Source organism: Hippoglossus hippoglossus, chromosome 8 (genome assembly GCF_009819705.1).
Source record: "Hippoglossus hippoglossus isolate fHipHip1 chromosome 8, fHipHip1.pri, whole genome shotgun sequence".
Taxonomy (NCBI): domain Eukaryota; kingdom Metazoa; phylum Chordata; class Actinopteri; order Pleuronectiformes; family Pleuronectidae; genus Hippoglossus; species Hippoglossus hippoglossus.
Window position 1 is genome coordinate 11533997 of NC_047158.1, and position 19761 is coordinate 11553757.

At 41.1% G+C, this 19761-nt stretch overlaps 3 protein-coding genes across 4 annotated transcripts; 2 read left to right on the plus strand and 1 right to left on the minus strand.

The window, feature by feature from the left end:
• Positions 1 to 905: 905 nt before the first annotated feature.
• Positions 906 to 6901, minus strand: ifi35 (interferon-induced protein 35). Its single transcript, XM_034592557.1, has 10 exons — positions 6827 to 6901; positions 6520 to 6580; positions 6097 to 6177; positions 5817 to 5975; positions 5351 to 5467; positions 5123 to 5267; positions 3079 to 3188; positions 2815 to 2998; positions 1791 to 1897; positions 906 to 1670 (listed from the first exon to the last, which is right to left on the minus strand). Exons 2-10 carry the CDS (start codon positions 6541 to 6543, stop codon positions 1461 to 1463), a joined length of 1137 nt encoding a protein of 378 aa, XP_034448448.1. The 5' UTR covers positions 6544 to 6580; positions 6827 to 6901; the 3' UTR covers positions 906 to 1460.
• Positions 6902 to 7664: 763 nt separating this feature from the next.
• On the plus strand, positions 7665 to 14787 carry rundc1 (RUN domain containing 1). 2 transcript variants are annotated; one of them, XM_034592551.1, is made up of 6 exons: positions 7665 to 8265; positions 9420 to 9428; positions 10129 to 10287; positions 11194 to 11392; positions 11476 to 11571; positions 12327 to 14787. In XM_034592551.1, the coding sequence occupies exons 1-6, from the start codon at positions 7873 to 7875 to the stop codon at positions 13187 to 13189; spliced, it is 1719 nt and encodes a 572-aa protein (XP_034448442.1). In that variant the 5' UTR covers positions 7665 to 7872; the 3' UTR covers positions 13190 to 14787. The 2 variants fall into 2 exon arrangements, with proteins under 2 accessions (XP_034448442.1, XP_034448443.1); XM_034592552.1 differs by lacking the exon at positions 9420 to 9428 and having other exon boundaries at positions 7666 to 8265.
• Positions 14788 to 16330: 1543 nt separating this feature from the next.
• On the plus strand, positions 16331 to 19726 carry rpl27 (ribosomal protein L27). The gene is made up of 5 exons (XM_034592565.1): positions 16331 to 16407; positions 16902 to 16984; positions 17702 to 17871; positions 19289 to 19399; positions 19645 to 19726. Exons 2-5 carry the CDS (start codon positions 16904 to 16906, stop codon positions 19691 to 19693), a joined length of 411 nt encoding a protein of 136 aa, XP_034448456.1. The 5' UTR covers positions 16331 to 16407; positions 16902 to 16903; the 3' UTR covers positions 19694 to 19726.
• The last annotated feature ends 35 nt before the right edge of the window (positions 19727 to 19761 follow it).

Sequence of the window (19761 nt, forward strand, 5' to 3'; positions counted from 1 at the left end):
TTTGTGTGGTCATGCTGTGAACACAGTAACTTAACAATGACATTATCAGTATATCAATAGATTGTATTGTAAAATTTCATTAAAATTAGACTCATTCTTTTAAACTTCAGTTTTCACGAGTCCTGTGAATATGTGAATATGTGAACATATAGATTTACTGAACGTGCACAAGCTCAGAGGCCTGAGAGCTCAGAGCCTCTGTATCAAGCAACTATTCATATTGTTTATGTTTGAAAGTCAGAGTTAAAATCAAAGACTGTAAATAAAGATGGACGACGAGTCTCCATCTTTAGTTAATGAAGCCAAAATATATGCGAATGCTGCCATCTAGTGCATCTGGAGCGTGGGTCTGTGAAGTAGCAGTCGAGGATGGAGCTGTGGAAGGGCCAATCAATCAATCAATCAATCAATCAAATTTTATTTGTATTGCTCATATACACAAATAAATTTGTCTCTTAGGGCTTAACAAGGTGCGACATCCTCTGTCCCTAGCCCTCAACAAGAGTGAGGAAAAACTACCAGAAAAACCCTATTGACGGGAAAATGTAGAAACCTCAGAGAGGGTCACATGTGAGTGATCGCTGATTAATGCAAGAACTGGAATGACATTAAGAAGAACTCATTCCTCAGCCAAGGCCCATCATTCACCCTAAATTCAATCCATCTCTACCAAATTACATACATTTAAAAATACCTCTGATTTGTTTTCATTAAGATCCACTAATTATTCACTAACCCCATCTGTTAAAATGTCAAATCACACAATGTTTAAGAAAGTGATTAAAAAGTTCCTGGATTCGCACCTTTGTGCCGATTCACGTCAAAATGTAATGAGTTCTTATTGAAATCTGTTCAGTAGTTGCATAATCCTGCTGACAAACAAATGGATGGTGAGAAAACATTAACTCCTTGGCAGCAGTAATTGTTAATGGAAAATATTTGTCAGTTTAAACCCTAAGAAATGTCATAACTTGGTTCCTTAATATCCTAACTTCCACCACAAGAAATATGAACAGAATATAAAGCTTTTTTCAGACATGAACTCTAGGAAAATGTCTGGAAAATTGTGTCTGGAGTTTGTCTTTCACATGAAGAACACAGCAGGAGTTTTTCTGGGTCAGACGCTTTCACAAAAACAGTAAAATGCCCAGGACTTTCAGATGAGGGGTGTCATCTGAGTAGAGCATGCAGGAGGCCGATTAATTCCGCTCTGTTCACAGCACATCGATGCCAGTGTTGTCTTCTATTGTCAAAAGAATTTGAATTTTCCTGAAATTGTCCTGCTGTATTCACATGTGCCCACTGTGAGCATTTTCCAGACATTTATTCGGGGGTAATTCAGGAGAATGTCCAGAAATCAGTGATTGTGTGAAGCAGCTTTAGACTAAATAAGGTGTGTCCTATCTTTACATCTGGACAGTGGTGTCTTCATAAGGTTTTCTGGAGCCGCAGGAATGAATCTACAGTTTACTGCTGCCCTTTTTGGGGGCGATGCTCTCGAACAGCGCCGTGGTGTGCTGACCCAGCGGGTTGTAGAGAAAGGCTTCGAGTTCTCCTCCACCATTGCCGCTTCTCTGGAAGTGGATTTCCACGAGATCTTGCAGGCTGTCGTGCTCCACTTGGGGGATTCCTGTCAGAAGCACCGTCCGCGGGCACACCATCATCTTGGTCTGGAGGGGGAATCACCACAGTTAAATCAGGTGACTGCGACTTCATCTACATTTGAAAGAAAATGACACCTGCGGCATTTCAGTCTTTTCGCCTTGTGTTCCCCCCGTGCTGATACTTACCTCTAGGTTTACAATGTTTCCGTTCAGAAAAGGAGTCACCCTCACAGTGTGCTTCTTCTTTTGGAGCTCTATGTCGTGGAACTCTAGATCTGTCAAACCTTTGGCAACTGACAGCAGAAAGAGTTTCATCAGTAGGAGATCCAGACTAAAACGCAGGATAAATTCTACTTCCTGTGTGACAGATAAACCACAGTTCGCTCTCAGGGGCATTTAAAACTAAACAGTATTATAATACTAGTTGTGATTTTGGAGACATGGACATAAAGACTGCAAATTACAACACCAGCAATAGTTGGAACAACAATATCAATCATCACTACACTACACGGTTAATCTCACACACACAACTGTTATATATATGTCAAAGAATGTACTTTTTAAATGCACTGGTATCGGATCAGTACATGCTATCGGCTGATATGCAAAGGAATCAGAACTGGTATCAGGAAGTAAAAAATTGGTATCCGAACATCTCTTCTACCGGAGGTGAATGCAAACCATTGCTAACACTTGTGCCAAGTTCACACTATATGACTTCCTGTCTTGTGATGGGAAGCTCACAGTGGTTGTGTGTTCTTACTACATGATTCGGTCACCAGTTATTTCAAATTGTTTTGGATTCGGCTGCTAAGAAGTTTACCCCTGAAACTCCAGAAGTGTTTTGTGGACTCAAACACTTCCCCCACCCCTCTATCAGCATAGTGGTGAATAGATCATGAGTGAATTTTCATTTTTTAACGAACTATCCCTTTAACAAGGCTTTGTTGTCATAAAAACAAGAGACATCCCTGCTCCCACTTTTCACCACTGCTGTTCCTGGTTTGTAGTATTTTCTGTGACTAAGCAGACAATTTCCTTCCGGTTACAGGCACGCACATGCCAAGTGTACGTGAATGGTCATGTGATGTGTGTTTCCTGTGTCGGTGGCCGAATATTCTGATATCGAGTTAAAACGCTTATCAGGACAGAGGTCGTTTTCGTTTTAAGACTCAAACGCATGACTGTGGAAGTAGTAGTCTCTCACTGTGATTCTCCAGGAACGTGAGGACCACAGTCCCAGAGTCGGGCAGGAATTCACAGTGCTCCACCTCTCCGCCTCCGTTCCTAGCCTTGTGGAAGTGGATCTGCAGCCTGCTCAACAGAGTCTCTATGTCCATTTTTGGCAGGTTGGAGATTAATATACGTTGAGGACAAACTTCAGAGTGGATCTGCAGGACAGAGACGAGCACAGATTAGTTACAGGAAGCTGATACTGAATCTCATTCAGCCTCTTTTGTTTTGCTGTCACCTCCACCAGCCTGGGCAGCATCAGCTGAACGGGCTGAGCCTCCATGGTGATGCGACACTCGTCATCCAGCTTCACCTGATGCTTCTTCATGCTCAGGATCCTCTTGGCCACTGACGACAGAGGGAACACAGAGTTATTCAGGATTTTAGAGCGGTACACTTCACCAGACGAACACTATACAAAACATGGAGGTATTTTCAATGCAGTGGATGTAGTCGATCATTAGTACTTGTTGAACCCTCTGCTTTCCACCATCATGTTGTACGTACATGATGATGTTTCATCACATGTGGTGAGAAACGTGATAATAATAAGAAAAGTGACGTGGGAGGGGATCAAGAAAAATGTGTTAAGAAATATTTTGTTTGAGTTCCTATATATAGATTTCTTTTTCTTCAATATGTTTTTTGTGTTCATTTGGCAAAATTTGCTGAAAGAAACATGTCAGATATTTGTATTTATTTAGTTTCTAACATATTTTCGGTGCATTTATAATTTATTATGGTTTATTGACTTACATAACCTTTCAACTTAGGTTGGACGGATAATTTTTTTAACAAATCTTTATTGCAACCAGAACCAATGTGAGAGACACAAATAATAAAAGTGTCCTTCCAAATAGTTTCCCCTAACAACCCACTCCGGACTTCGCTTTAATAATTTGTGCAGCTGACGGTTCGGTTAATTTAATGTCGTGAAAATATGTCAGCCATTTCCTGGTACTAAGATCGTGAGGTGGCAGCCATCTTTGAACTTCAACTTTTTGGCAGCCCTGAGGCCTCCCGGTTGCAATCTGCGCCGCCTTCACTCTATCCTGACTGTGAGTCGGCATTGAGGAGCAGGAGAGATGGACTGTGTATTATGCTCTAACATATCTTACTCAGATAAATGTGTAGCTTCCGAATGAATTAAGTTGTCACATTTTCCAGTTTGAACATTGCACGGATTTTAAAGATATGAAGCATTGGAAGATTCTCCAAGAAATGACGTCACAGTTCAAATGGTCAACCTTGGGAGCCATGTTTCTGTCCGAGCCGCACCCAGTGTTCATGCGGTTTGTGGTCATGTAGGTGCACCACAGAAACGCCCCTTCAGATTTATAAAGGGGGCCTTAAAGGGCACATGGGATGATAACCTGATGTTAGGGCCTCGTAACTACTTTCTATATTCAGTTTGAATTAAGCAAAAAAAAATTCAAAATCCATCGGAAGCTGATTTAGGGCTGACAGGAAATACCCAAAATATAATTATGATTATTTTAGTATTTGTCCTGCAGAGTATGGATGTGCAGACTGGATCAACAGAGGAAGGCAGCTCATTCATGCCTCACTGCCCCCTGGTGGTTTGATCTGGCTATGCAGGCAAGCCTCCATTTCCAACTGCATTGAATTTAAGTGAGTGAGTGAATCAAATTTTAACTCTGTTGATGAGAAGCAGAATTTAAGTACTTGCTGTAAATATTTGTGTTCGAGGATAAATGTGTAAATGTTGTTTAAAACACTAAAAAATTAAAAATGTCTTTCGATTTAGTTACATCAGCAAAATCTTCATCCTGTGGAAAAATATGATGATACAACAGAATTCACTTAATGCAGAGATAATGCAGATTACTTTCAAAGCACGCTGCAGTTTAGCTCCCTGAGATATTTCTCATGATATAGTTTGTTTCTGCATCAAAAGCCTTAAAATCGAGAAACTGGGATTTTAAGTTCCACAGTCCAGGTTCAAAACAAGAGGAGATTATGATTTTGCTGTTTTAGCTCCATCGGTGTGGAATAATCTCAACATCAGTGTGGCATTATCTGAGTCTGTGCCTCATTTAAATCATATGCAGTTTGTATTTTTTATGATTCCAGAGATTTTATTTCTTTTTTTTTTATATTCTGTTTGATTTCTGTACTTTTGGCCACCTCATGTGCACCTTTGAATATGAACCTTTGGATTAAATAAATATTTTCTACCTTTAATAAAAGGAGATCAATTAATTTATAACGTGGCTGCAGGCTGGTGAAACACACTCATCTGTGATTGGTCACAAACTCACCCTCTTCCTCCTCAAACGTGATCAGTGCCGTTCCCTCCTGCATCGGATACACGATACGCGATGTCATGTCAAACATTTGCACGTTGCCTGGATCTGCCGTCTTCCCTTTAAATACGACCATCTTATCTGGCACACTGGTGAACACCTGAAATCAACAGGTACATGGTTACTGGTTATTCGTCACAGATCGGGCTGCAGACGACGGTGCATGCTGGGAGATTATCGTACATCAGTCTGCTCTCTGAGGTGTTCATAATCGGCCTCCTCCTCCGTCAGGGCAGCCTCGACATCCTGGATCTCCTTCATGAGCTTGAACTCCTCCTGACTCAGCATATTTTGCCTGACCTGGAAGACAGAGGTTTAGACAGTGATAAAGGAAAAGCAGAGTACTGTTATTTTTCACCAATAGTACCCACGTTATTGAAAAAGCTTATTTTGCAGATTTTGAAGGAATTCTTTCATCATACTGTATTTTCCTCCCTCTGATGATTCTCTCTTTTGTCTTTATCTCTGTTTTACTTCAAACATTTTAATGATACATTTTCTCCCAAAACCATTGATTCTGTGCAAATTAACAACTGATGAAGACATCCAAGTTTATTTTTAGATATCAAAGATCAAACAGTGCAGTTAAATCCCATGTAATTCTTGAAAGAATGGTTTTCTGATCACTTAAGTAAATTAAGAGTGGAACCATTTCACTGTCCATCTGCTCCTGGTGGGATTGCTTGTCCTCTTGCAGATTCTTGGCCAGTTTGATGGAGCGCTTCCTGCAATCCTGAGTCATCTTCTTACTGTTCGAAATGGTGATGGCCAGATCATTCTGCTCCTGAACCAGCTGATCACACGTTATCTGTGGATACGGGAGTGAAACTGCAACCGTTAGGACTGCGACTAATGATTACTTTCATTTAAAATGAAAATTAAAAGCCACATTGTACCACCGTCAGATTAATGAATGAGCATCTGTTAACCTTGTAGTTGGTGATTAAGGTCTGGATTCCCTCTAAAGTTTCCTCAGATGGCGTCGGTTGCTCCATGACAAAAGAGATTTCCTGAAAACATCATGAAACACAGATTTCTCTTCAGGAGTTCAATGCAAAAAACAACTGTTATCTAAACAGTTGTTTAAATAAATACATTTATAATATTAATCATGTTATTGTCATTATTAATCAAATACTATTTATATTTATAATGTATAATAAGTGAAAGTAATAAAAACTCAAATCCAGCAGGAAATGTGTTGGCAGTTAAACCCGTAGAGAAAATGTCTGTCATGAATATCACTGATTTATAATATAATAATATTCTATAACATATTTACATTTATTTTCAAAAACACAACCTACAACAAGAAAGACTTGTTAACGTGGAGAAACAAAATGACGTCTCACCTCATCTGAAGACAGGCAGTCCATGTTTTATCAGAAATAATTCACAGACTCGTACAGCTTCCTGTCATCAACATCAGATTCATAATAACGTATTAAGACACGAGAGACAAAAAAATACAGCTAAAAAACTAATCTTATAAATGACCTGTAGACTGCTTCAACTTAAACAAAAAAGCGACTCAACAAATCTTCTCTGAGCTCAGAACACTTTAAATAAGTCACTGGTGACTTCACTTCTGTTGTGCTTAACTGAACTTAACATTTGATTTGATTTATCTTCATTAAAAACAGCTTGGTTTAAACTCACCTCCGGTCCAGGATCAGTTCTCAGAAATCATTCCCTCTTTCACTTTCTGTTTCTCTGCAGCAGGGAGCCCTGAACGTGTCACTGTTTTCCATCGGGGGGCGCTGAATAGTACAGATGATGTTGCGTTCACGTGCATCACCAGCACCGTGGGACGGAAGTCATTAGAATTGATCTTTTTTTGCATTTCTCTCAGTTACTTAAAAGCTATTTGGACTAGACCAACCAAATTGTTATATCTTCAACTCACATCTGTCTGATAATTACTCACACGACTGAATAATGTTTACATATGACAAATGATTCACTATATTTATTTAAAAAAGTCAGTGTTGCAAATGGCTCCAGCCATGGGAACGGTTGCAAACAACATGTTACAGATACACATTTCTCTGGTTGCTGTGTCTGCCACATAAAACGGGGGCTGTAAAATCCCACTTTATAGGCTGACATTGAACTGCTGTGTTTTTACGCTTCAAAGCTCAGTACATAACAGTCACAACTTCCGGTTATTTCATTCAAAATAAGAGTCTAAACAATCCTGCTATTGACAGTATATAATACAGTCAGATATCAGTTTAATAACATAGATGAAACAAGTTAAACGAATAATCAAAAATAGTAAATAATGAAAAATCCAAATATTATGAATAGTAGTAGGTCAATAACATCACTTTTCTTTAATTGTTGGACAGTTTTCAAACATATTAAAGTCCTTAACTACATAGGTTTAATGATCCCAAACAAGGATGTTAATATGTTCAAGCAGCAGAAGAGAAAAAAAAACATTATTTTAATAAACGAAAGAATTAAAGCTGAATTAAGGTTTTAGTAATTTTTAACTGCACTACAATGTGATCGGAATCCTTTTATTTTGAAGATAAAGGTGCTTGACTTCCGGTGTTTTGACGTATGAATCATTGTTCCCAAGATGGCGTCGCACCTGTTTACACGACACTGATGCTCCGTGTTTTCTGCGCAACGTACGACAAGTAAAACCTCTTGTTCATAAAGTGTCGGCGGAGTGAAACAGCGGGGGAGAAGTCGCCATGTCCACAGAGGAGCTGTCGGCCTCGGACAGCGAGGCCATGTTCGCCGGCGCAGGGGAGCGATGGGCTCCGGTCGGCGCCGTGGCCAGTCCCGAGGATGAGAGCGGGAGCGGCTGCGCTGATCAACCGAAGCAGAGAGGCTCGTCCTCGGCCACGGAGGAGGAGATGGCTACCCAGCTGAGGAGGCTGGAGGAGGAGCAGGACCAGCTGAACTCCTCTCTGCTCGCCCTCACCTCCCACTTCGCACAGGTCCAGTTCCGACTGAAGCAGATCGTTCACGCACAGAGCGACGAGAAGGAGCGGATGCTGGCCGAGCTGGAGGAGTTCGCCTTCAGGGGCTGCCCGCATGTGGTGGGCTGCAGAGCGCAGGAAGCCCAGCACCTGGAGAACTCGGTGAGGCCCCCAGCACGAAACACAACAGCCACTGTCAACTCACACACTGAGGGAAAGAACACATTATGATCCAATATGTAATCATCCTTATGTCACCACGGGCGGAATATGAGAAATAGGACCCCTGGGTACTGAGAGGTAAAAGCCCCCACAGTCCCTGTATAGGACCCCAACACTGACAGAGACAAGACATGTTTGTTTAGTTTTTGTCTTTGATTGTTTTGCATGTCTTTACACTGAACTCTTGGACTTTACAACTACAAATATTACCGTCACTTCACTGTAGTCGTCCAGGGGCCCCTGACCTCCCGGGCCCCACACCTGTGCCTGGAAGAAGTCTACTCAGTAATCTATCAGTGCTTATTACATATCTAAGTATAGATGTAGGACTGCAGTGTGGTGTTATCATGTGGCCGTGTGATTAATCCACTATTAAACTGACAGATCAAAAATCGAGTGTGGTCGTTGATAGTTATTTATAGTTTAAATGTTGAATGTTCTCTGGCTCCAGTGTATGAATTGTGAGGATTAGCTGCTGTTCTTTGTTGGCAAACTGCACAAGTTTGGGTTTCAGACAGTTTGGTGGTTTTTAGAAGATGTTTTTTTTAATGTATGACATTTAGGATTTGTGGAAATTCCTGTCAGATTATCCAGTACGGACACAGGGCTCCTCAGCAGTCAGCTGTCAGTTGTGTAGATCCTCACAGAGCAATTTAGCATGCACAAGTCTGCACAGTGTCCCGATTCACTGTGACGTTTGTGAATAAAGCTGATTCAAGCGTAGTGCCTGTTGCGTCACACTCGAGGCGGCTGCGCCCACTGTTTTGTTCCCAGGGATCTCTAATCTCCTGTGGAAAACGTAGCTCTCTGCCACAAGTGTGTGACTCACAGGGCTGCAGGGTGAATGAAAATGGCTCTGGCAGATCGCTATCTGTTTAATAAAGGCCTGTGTGTACATAGCAGTGTTGAAGCAACCTGCCTTGCTCCTGATATTGTTTGCTCTCAGCCTCTTTTTGTTTAGTCCCAACTGAAGCAAAGGTTCGCCCTCGAGTAGTCTTAGTCGTTAACATTTGACATGATATCATTTCTCACCACATATCCAACCTAAAGTTCTTATTTATTTCTTCCTTGTTGTCACATGCTCCACCCTTCAGAGGGATCTGGTGAGTATGACACCTGACCGGTTTGTGTGTATATGTTGTGACACAGGTGATAAAAAGTGCAGCAGACTTCATGATCCTCTCCCTCCTCTTCCTCTCAGTGTGTGTCATTGTAATTCACACTTAAATGCATCTCACTACTAGAGTGTCACTCAGTAGAGTTCATACCTCTGACAATGCCCAACAGTCTCCTTATGAAACCACATTTAAATTCACTAGATCAAGATTTTATATTTGGATCTGCACCAAATTGCACACACTCATAAATACCAGCCCCCTAAACATCCATGAGTTACTTTTAGAGAAATCACTGAAAATATGGATCTTACAATGTAGGAGAAAGTGAAAAATAAATTTTGATCTGCACCAAATAAAGTAGTACACGGCCTCAATATACAAACAAAACAAATAGAAACATAAATAAACTTTCAAAACCACTTTATTTGTTCCTGGAGGGCATTTCTAAATGAAGAAAACTGAGTATTAGAACCAGGTAAAATAGAATTTTACTTCAAAAGTGTTGAAATAAATAATGAATGAATTAACATTGAATTAATGTTACAATGTTAGTATCATAATTATTGATATTCGTGTCAGTAGCAAAAATCTCACATTGTCAACATCCAGTAGCAGCTGTGTTGCCGTGGTCACTTAACACTCTGTCTGTTAAAATTAACATCATCGTGTGTGCTTCTCCCGTCAGAGTGAGAGGGAGAAGAGGGAGCGCCTGGAGGCCCAGAGGGAAAAACAGAAGGATCTCATTTTCCAGCTGAAGACACAGCTGGATGATCTGGAGCACTTCGCCTACCAGGAGGGCAGCTACGACTCGCTGCCGCAGTCTATCGTCATGGAGAGACAGAAGGTGGGGACCCGGACGTGGCATCGCTGTTTTAGGTTTTCTGATCAGGCTATAATGGATTTGTTTAGTAACTCCAACAACATCCTTAATTAGATCGCAAACTAATGTCCCAGTTTGTGTGTCTGTTGGTTTCAGCAAATAATGAACCTGTTTCAGATCTGGTACAACAAGTCACAAAATACTTCAGGCTCTACAGCGTTGGTGTCTTGTTTACTCTTTTTTGCACTATTTCTCTCTTCTTTTAAAAAAGTGCAGACTAGCTGGAAAGTCTTTCCAATAAAAAATTGTCAACTTGGAAAGACAATGAGATTCGAGAGGTTTTATTGACAAGGGCCAACGCTGGTGTCAATGTGCTGTGATACAAAAACACTGATATCCACAGCGGACTTTATACGTCATGTCCTGCCTCATGTATGTTCTACCCAGACTCCAACCCTTGCCTGAATGTTCTGGAAAGTTTCCCATTGTTGTGAATACATCTGACTTGGACAATCCAACTCAAGAAATTGTCCAGACCTGTTAATTTTCCATAGGTCAGGCATAAAAAACGCTTAAAAAAGGCTCACAAAATTCGCTAATTTTCTACTCACCACTATGCCGATGGAGGGGTGGGTGAAGTGTTTGAGTCCACAAAACGCTTTTGGTGTCACAAACAGCGTTGCAGCCAAATCCAATATCCAAAGTAACTGGGGACTCAAACAACAGATAAAAAACATAAAATTCCTCCATACTGTCATCCAAAACAGTAAGACCACACATTCAAATTTAAATCAAAACAACGTCATTTACACCATGTTTTTTAGCCTAAATGTCCTCTGGTAGCCTCCTCTGGAGCCGTGTTCACGTTCACACGCACACAAGCTCTTGCTCTTTCAAACTTTAACCTTTAATATGTTTTACCTTCCTCAGGTCATCATTGACGAGTTGATCAAAAAGCTGGACGTGAACCTGAACGAGGACATTGGGAACTTGTCCCCTGAGGAGCTTCGGCAGAGAGTCGACGCTGCTATCGCTCAGATAGTGAACCCAGCCCGTGTCAAAGAGCAGCTGGTAGATCAGCTCAAAACCCAGATCAGGGACCTGGAGATGTTCATCAACTTCATCCAGGGTACACAAACATATATGCAGTTGGAGTATAAGCTTGTGGTTTTTTGGGGGTTAATGCGTAATCTTTGCCCTTTCTTCCAAAAGATGAGGTGGGGAATCCTCTCTTGCCAGATGTCGGACTCAGCCAGCAGCCACAAGCAGCAGGGACCAATGCCAGAACTCCAGGGATGAAGAAGAAAGGTCAGTCAGTTCATAACATCATCTAACTGCAAGTGCATTGTCATGTTAATAGTAATTAAACTAGTAGATCCTCGACAAGATGTGTTTTTAATGGCTTTCACTGTAATACTGTAAAGCTGTATTCAGACATTTGCCTTTCACACATGCACAACACAGCCGGAGGTTCTCTGCACAGACACGTTCACAACAGCATCAAATCCTCCGCATTATTCAGGCGAGAGGTGGAGCAGCCGGGTGCAGTAGGCAGAGGCAGGAAGTGACATATTAACTCCACTGCGGAGATCCCGTGATTTTCACACACAGAGCCATTCGTCAGCTCTTATCACCAAAAACTCTCTTGACATCATTTATCGGTGTCTCCTACATGTGTGTCACGGCTTTTTCACCGGGAGATATTTGGTTTCTTTTCATTTTTTTCATTTTTGCGTCTGTCGCGTGTGAGAAGCGTCATCAGCCACCCACTCCCTCGCAATGAATCCAGCTGGGGATTTCCCACTGTGTTCTCACATCCAATTTTTCCTGGATTTCTACGGATTTAATACTAGGAGGCCAGGCGGAGGTCCGCAGACACTGCAGAGCGTCTCTCTCCGACATTTGCGTTTACACATGCACCTCCTCCGTAGAAAATACGGAGGGACTGCGGAGTTCAGTGCATGTCTGAAAGCAACTTTGCTTTGCATTGTAAGTTATTTCTGAGCCACATGTGAGGGTAGAAAGGCTGTTTAATATAACTATATTCTGATGTGTCTCTGCAGTGGACCCTGAACAGGCCCAGAAGATGCGAGAGACTGGCCTGCAGCTGATCCAGAAGGCCATCGCCGTGCTGCAGATCTTCGCTGCGAGCCAGTTCGGCTGTGCGACTGGACACGTTCCCCAGAGCATGTGGCCTCAGGAGTCTGCGGCCCAGGACTACGGGCCCCTGCTGCAGCGTCTGGAGGCAGCTGTAGAGAAAGTGCGAGTGCTTGGCTCGCACAGACATCCCTCCCTGGAACACGTCGTCAACTACACCAGCAACACGGCCCTGGGCCCTCGAGATGAGCTGACGACGTCGGTGAGGAAGGAGCTGGCGATTGCTCTCAAAGACTTATTGGCTCACGGCCTCTTCTTGCCCTCTCAGACCATGAGCTTGGTGCTGGCGCCCATTTCCTGCCTGCTGCCTTACAGACCAGACCCACAGACCATGCACCCATGGGACCTCTTTGTCAAATACTACCACTCCAAAAACGGGAAGGCCTTTGTGGAGACACCAGCCCGCCAGCTTTCACAGTCCTTCAGACTGCCTTTAGGGGGCGGACCAGTGACTGTAACCCCTAAACAGTCTCTGCTGTGGGCTATCCACACTGTGCTGAAGGAGCACGGACGTTACAAGAGAGGACCGGACACAGAGTTGAAAGCGCTGGTGTGCATGGCTCTGAACGAGCAGCGGCTGGTGTCGTGGCTCAACCTGCTGTGTAAGTCAGAGACTCTGATTCACCCGCACTACCAGTCCTGGAGCTACATGGCTCAGACCGGCTTCGAAGGAGCCCTGCGCATCCTTGGCCGCATCAGCCACCTCAAATTCAACCTCCCTGTGGACCTGGCCGTCCGGCAGCTGAAGAACATTAAAGATGCTTTCTGAGGAGGCAACATATATGTCAAAAGTCTGAAAAGTAGAGAAGCGACAGTGTCAGATTTCAAGTATTACATCAGCTAAACCACACAGTTCTTACCTGCATTCCAAAGCATGTTTTTGTGCTTCAAGTCAGTAACATTTTGAAGGTCATTGAAGCAGCCACCCATCTAAAATCTACAGTTCATGCATGGAGGATTTTATTGTTTGAGCTTCAACCATGATCTGCACCCTGTTTAAGATGCCAAAATGACAAGAAGACAATGCTGCTTGTACTGTAAACCTGCCTTAGAGTGAAGATGGAGATTACCTCATCTTTAGTAAAGCCTTCCTGACCTTTGCGACCTGTGCTCCTCGTACAGTAATAGGACCTTGGCCTATTCATAAAAGGGATTGTTGGATTTTTACAGTAATTATTACTGCATTGTGGTTACAAGTTAGCCAATCCATTGAGAAAATGAATGAGCAGAAAAATGTCTTGATACTGTGGCTTCCACACAGTAACTACTAGCTAGTGATGTCCTGCTCCTGGTGTCTGTTCTGCTCCGTTCTTCGATCATGGACTGAATGATTTCTGTGGTAAATCACATGTAGCACACTGGCTGATCGCGAAGCTGAACGACAGCACTCAGGTCAACTTGAAATGAAAAATATCTTTCCATTGAGTCGTGGAGTCAAAGTGTTGAGTAACATCGCCTTCAATTACGCAGTTATCAACCTACTGACAATGCTCTCGACTCCATTAGAAACCTCGGAGGCTGTTATCAGTTGTTGCATGCTGCGTTTCAGATGTGCGAACAACATTTAGACCCTGTATGAACTGCTGCTCTAATCGTTCCAGATTAACTGGCGGCGATATGTTCATTTCATGACGTAACGGTTTACATTCCGCATTTAACGTGATTTTAGGACATTAAAAGTTTCATTTTATTTCCAGTTTGTTTATCAGAGAAATTAGATTTTGTCTTCATGAGACAACTGAGTTGCACGAATCGTAACCTTAAATACTGAATGTAGAAACCACCGATGCTATTAAACTAAAGGTAGTTTAAATGTGCTGTACTTTTTCCTTCTGTTTATGGGAATCAAACGTCAGTGTTCCTGGGCTCACGTGTACATGTATTCATCAAACCTGTGAGTGCAGGCATGCTGATAAAAGCTCACCCCATTTGTATTTCCTGAGATAAAAACCTGATTCCATATTTGTGCACTCTGTGACTAGTGTGCACCACATATTTTATCTTGTTTATTTTATGTGAATTGAAAATTACTGTTCTATACTGGGCTGTGTTCAGTACCTACTGTTCAACGCTCCACGTTTAGTTGTGTTTTATGTTGTGATCTATGTATTTATTTATTTGATAGAATGTTTGAGCTCAACACTGAAGTAGACGAGAACATATCAGAACACTAAAGTTTCTGCTGTACTGTAGCTGTTCAGTCTGGGAACCTTAGAAAACACTGAATGATTTCAATTATGTATTTTAATTTAATCACTGTAATGAGAAGTAATATATCGGGAGATATGAACCATGGTCTTGATTAAGTTTTTATCGTGTTTCATGGATAACTACACCTGCTACACATTAAACTGCTGCAATGTTTATCAGTCTTTGTCATGTCAGTTTATTTAAAGTATAACAATGTATTTAATTTTTTCAAATTAAATTTGTATTGGGTTTTCATACAAGGAATACATACAAAAGACAATAAGGAAGAAACAAAAATAAACAAAAAAACACATTATTGACATGAACATCCTGGAGTGGGATCCCTCTTTTAAATAAATAACACTGTCTGTATACATATATATGTTCTTTCTTAAGCACACATATTGATATCCTTATATACAGCATACATTCTCAGGTCTACTTTACATGCTTAAACATAGGCTTATCCTTAGGCACCTTTTTTACATCAGTCTCATTAATAAGAAAGGAAAGGGCAAAACACGTCCATAGCATAGGCATATTACTGTTTTAAAAAATCGGGTCTTGTAATTAATACATAGGTAAGCCATTTCAACCAATTGTCTTCAAAAATGTAAACTTGAGTTCTTTATCTCATATATATATATATATATATATATATATATATATTGTATACTATGCGAATCCATTCATTCATGGTTGGTCTGTCTTGTATTGGGAATTTCTGCATTTGGGTAATAATTAATGAAAGAACAGACATGTATGTAGAAGAATGTATGAACAGATGTGTTTCTGTGAGTTAACTTAAAGGTTACGAGTGTTACTCAAGGAACTTAAATGTTTATGGCTTCCTGAATACTTAGTGTCTCTGGGCAAATGGTTCACTGCAGGGGTCACTCAAGGTGTCTGAGAAGATGGGTGCAGGGGTCTTTGTCTTGTAAACGAAGATAAGGAGTCTCTGAGACAGATGGTTCATGCCAGAGGTCACTCCAGGGGTCTGGGCCAGAGATGAAGCCAGGACGTCCCCCACCGTAATGAAACATCAAAGAAGCTGATGAGTAACTTCTCTTTAGCTAGTGGGAGGGGGCTATGAGCTATAAGAACAAAGCGCTGAGGAGTGTTCTTTGCTCTTTGTATAATGTCCTTCTGATGATTGTACATTGAGTCCATCTGCAGATGTAGAATTAAACTTACCGGAAGACAACTGTATGACTTGTGTTTGATTAATAGAAATTTCCACGACAGTCTCAAGCCACTTTCTGGTTAGAGCTTTTTTGCCAGCAACTAGCATGACAATGTATTTTAAATAAAACCCTTCAATGAATATCTCTTGAATGAAACAGGACAAACTACAAATAGTAACAATTTGGATGCCTGTTTTCTGTGGGATAATAATATTTATCATAGTAATATTAATTAGTATAGTAATAGTAATTAAGGAGAGAGTTGGTCTTTAGTTTTTGTCTTTTAATTCTTTTTCTTCTTTTTAGCTTTTATCAGGGGTAACAAATTCTGCTTATTACATGATTAAATTGCCTTATCTACTGACAGCATACAGCGTATTTTTATTCTGCTATTCTCTCAGATGTAAGCATTAAAACATTATTATTATTATTATTATTATTATTATTATTATTAATAACACCATACCTACGACAATTTAACGAAATTGAGCCAGTTAGAAATACAATTATAAAGAAATGTTTCCGGAAGTGACGTGTCAGTTCGGTGGGGTCAAAGTTGAGAAAAACCTGACGCACTTCCTTTCCTGGTAGCGGCGGCGGTAGAACAGCATCAGTGAGTGAAACTTCTCTTCCAACAATCTTCAGCCATCGTCTGTAATCCGGACACTATGATAATTTGAATGGCACCACGGTGACTTATAAACTCCTGCAGATGAGACGTGGTTAATATGTCCGTGTGTGTTGCTCAGCTGAGATATATAAGAGGAATATTTATTTCGGTGCTTCGTCTCCGTCCCTCTGATTCCAACATGGCGACTTCGGTTTTCACGTGAACCGCTCTGTAAAAGGGCTCATGTCCCACGTGCAGATCGTCCGTTGTTTCCCCTTTGATCACGTGTTGCTTTAACTGTGTTTAACTGAGTTATAAATAAACTTTACATCCTGCTACACAACGTAAATGAAGCTAACTCCGGGCTAATGCTAACTTAGCATTAGGGCAGTGACTATTCAGTCAAACTCCTGTAGAATAACCCCACAGTGGTGATGTCTGTGAAGTGTTGATCCCTCTGAAGCCTCACTGAATTAATCGTGTTGTCATTGTGGCAGAAATGGGCAAGTTTATGAAGCCTGGGAAGGTGGTGATGGTCCTTGCTGGACGCTACGCCGGACGCAAAGCTGTCATCGTCAAGGTAAGACCATGTTGTGTGCGCGTGGTGGATGGAGGGTGGAAAGCTAGTAAACATTTTAAGACGTCTTAAAATGATTTAACAGTTATTAGAAAAAACTTCATAATCAGCAGCTGGTTTGATTGATTGTATGAACCCGAGGATATTTTTTAACAACTTGTATTCAAGACGAATACTTTGTATTTATAGGAAACACTGACACACGTCTTGATGGGAAAGTTTCCCTGAGACATGATTAATCCAAGCAGGAGAGGTCCTTTGTTGCTCAAAGGCCATTATCATACTTGAAGTTTGTCTTTTACGTATGACGAACACAGCAGGAGATTCTCCTGGTCAGACATTTTCACAACAGGGAAATCTGTGGTGCGTTTGGGTGAGGGGTAACATCTGGGTAGAGCATACAGGAGGCCGGGCAGGGCGCATAGCTTCTACTGTGGAAATCACCTCGCCCTTTACCAAAAGATCTAAATCCCGTACCTCCAAGTTGTCGTCTTTGGCGTCCTCTACAAGTATGGCTTCTCTTTTTCAAACATGGAGCCTCCGTACAGAGGACCCGCTCCCGATGTAAATATAATGGACTCATTCAAGTTTAAAGAAAACAACAATTTGTACAATTTAGATGAAACACACTAATGACAACATATAGGATTATTTTATCTTCAATATGTGCGGACATCGTCTGCAGTTCCTCATAACCTCTTCGGTAACGTCTCTTTGCAGAACATTGACGATGGCACCACCGACCGCCCTTACAGCCACGCTCTGGTCGCAGGCATCGACCGCTATCCCCGTAAGGTTACAACAACCATGGGCAAGAAGAAGATCGCCAAGAGGTCAAAGATCAAGGCCTTTGTCAAGGTGTTCAACTACAACCACCTCATGCCCACCAGGTCAGTGTCTGAAGAAAATACTCATCACTTGTGGTGAATATTTTAGAATATATTTTTAATTTAAATTTTATGAGAAGGTGTGGTGTGTTTTGAAGAGCGTTGCAAAGTTTGTCTGTGGTTCAAGAAGTAAAAGCCGTTTATAATGTGAATTGACGTTGATACACTGCTTGAATTAAATTGTTTTTCACTAAGAAACGTCCAATCGCTGAGCTTAAAGGGTTGAGCTGGTGGTACTCAGTATTTTTCGTGTCAACAAGATCCTGCAAAGTCAACCACATAATCAGTCCTTTTCAATACTTCCCGATGCGCATGTATTTCCTCCATTGGCCTAAAACTTAAACACATCTGACAACTTGATGATGGACAAATTTGTTGCTATATTTTATCTTTTTTCATGTTTACCTGCTTTGAGCAACTCTTTGCAATGAACAGAGACAATAGTGTGCATTAGATGCACACAAACAGAATGTGAATACTGTCTTACTTTGAGTGACTTTTTTGTTTCTTTCCTGGTGTGAACATTCAACATATAACTAGTAGGTTTCAGAGACATGTCGTATCAGCAGTTTTCCAGATACACAAGTCTGTTAATATATCTTGGACATCCTGTAATCATCAGCTTGACTTTCTTATTCTGATAAATGATTGGCTGTTTGATAGCTTGCGTAAATAAGAAATTAGACGTTGATTAAAAAGGAAAGTAGCCATGGCTCTTGCTGCTGAGACCTAAAGTAGTCTAGATGGTATAACATGTTCAGTTTTGATACAGCCCACAAAACTAGTACATTAATACTAATTTTATATTCTGGGTCCAATCGTGACTTCTAAATTATTAGATTTCACAATTTAATGACTGAAAAAAGTTCCCTTGTCAGTTGTAACCTGTGGGTTGGTCAAGGGAGCCAGGTCACTGTACCAGCTAGATTCCCCCTTATAGGAAAGACTGGCACTTCTGTACACACGACACAATGTAGAGCCACAGTCTGCCTCTAAACTATGTTGGGTCACAAAATAAGTTTGAATAAATTATGTTTTGACATTTTAGATGCTTTAAAAAGAAAGTATCTGAAATTCTTTGGACACTGGACAATTTAACTCCTCCAGTGATCATTGACTTTATTACACTTCCTGGTTAAGTGCTCACTTTCTATTAAAAGCTGCTGCTTGTATAGACTGATCAGATGTGGACTGAACACGCATGCTTTGACTAACAGGTTTATCGTCTAATGTTTGCAGCTGGTCACATTCAAATAACAACGTGGGAAAATGAATGAAATACAGCTCATTGTTTTAAGTTGCTGCTCTGGTTTCAAAGCACTTTGAGTTTCTACAGTGAATGTGAACATGGCTAGTCGAGCTCGTTGTGGCCTTGCTGGATGCAAACAGCTTGTCATTTTTCTTTTTCTTTCTCTGTCAGATACTCTGTGGATATTCCTCTGGACAAAACTGTCGTCAACAAGGATGTCTTCAGGGATCCTGGTCTCAAGCGCAAAGCCAGGCGGGAGGCCAAGATCAAGTTTGAGGAGAGGTGAGTCCCTGTCAAAGATTCTTTTTTTCCTGTAACATCTTAGTATCGGAACATCTCACTTAAATAAAATGCTCCAATTTATCAATTTAAACCAGCAAACAAAATATCGTCTACTCCAAACCGGTTTAGTTTAAACTCATCAACCCTGATTTATTTTGGTGTGTTGTTGGTTTTACCGACTTGTTAACAGATCTGATGCCATGAATAACGTCTCTGATAAATATTTTTTTTTCTTTTTTCTCCAGGTACAAGACAGGCAAGAACAAGTGGTTCTTCCAGAAGCTCAGATTCTAAATTCACTCGGTTTCACAAATAAATGTTTAAAAATGAAATCTGGTTGTTCTGTCTTTTTTTGACACTTT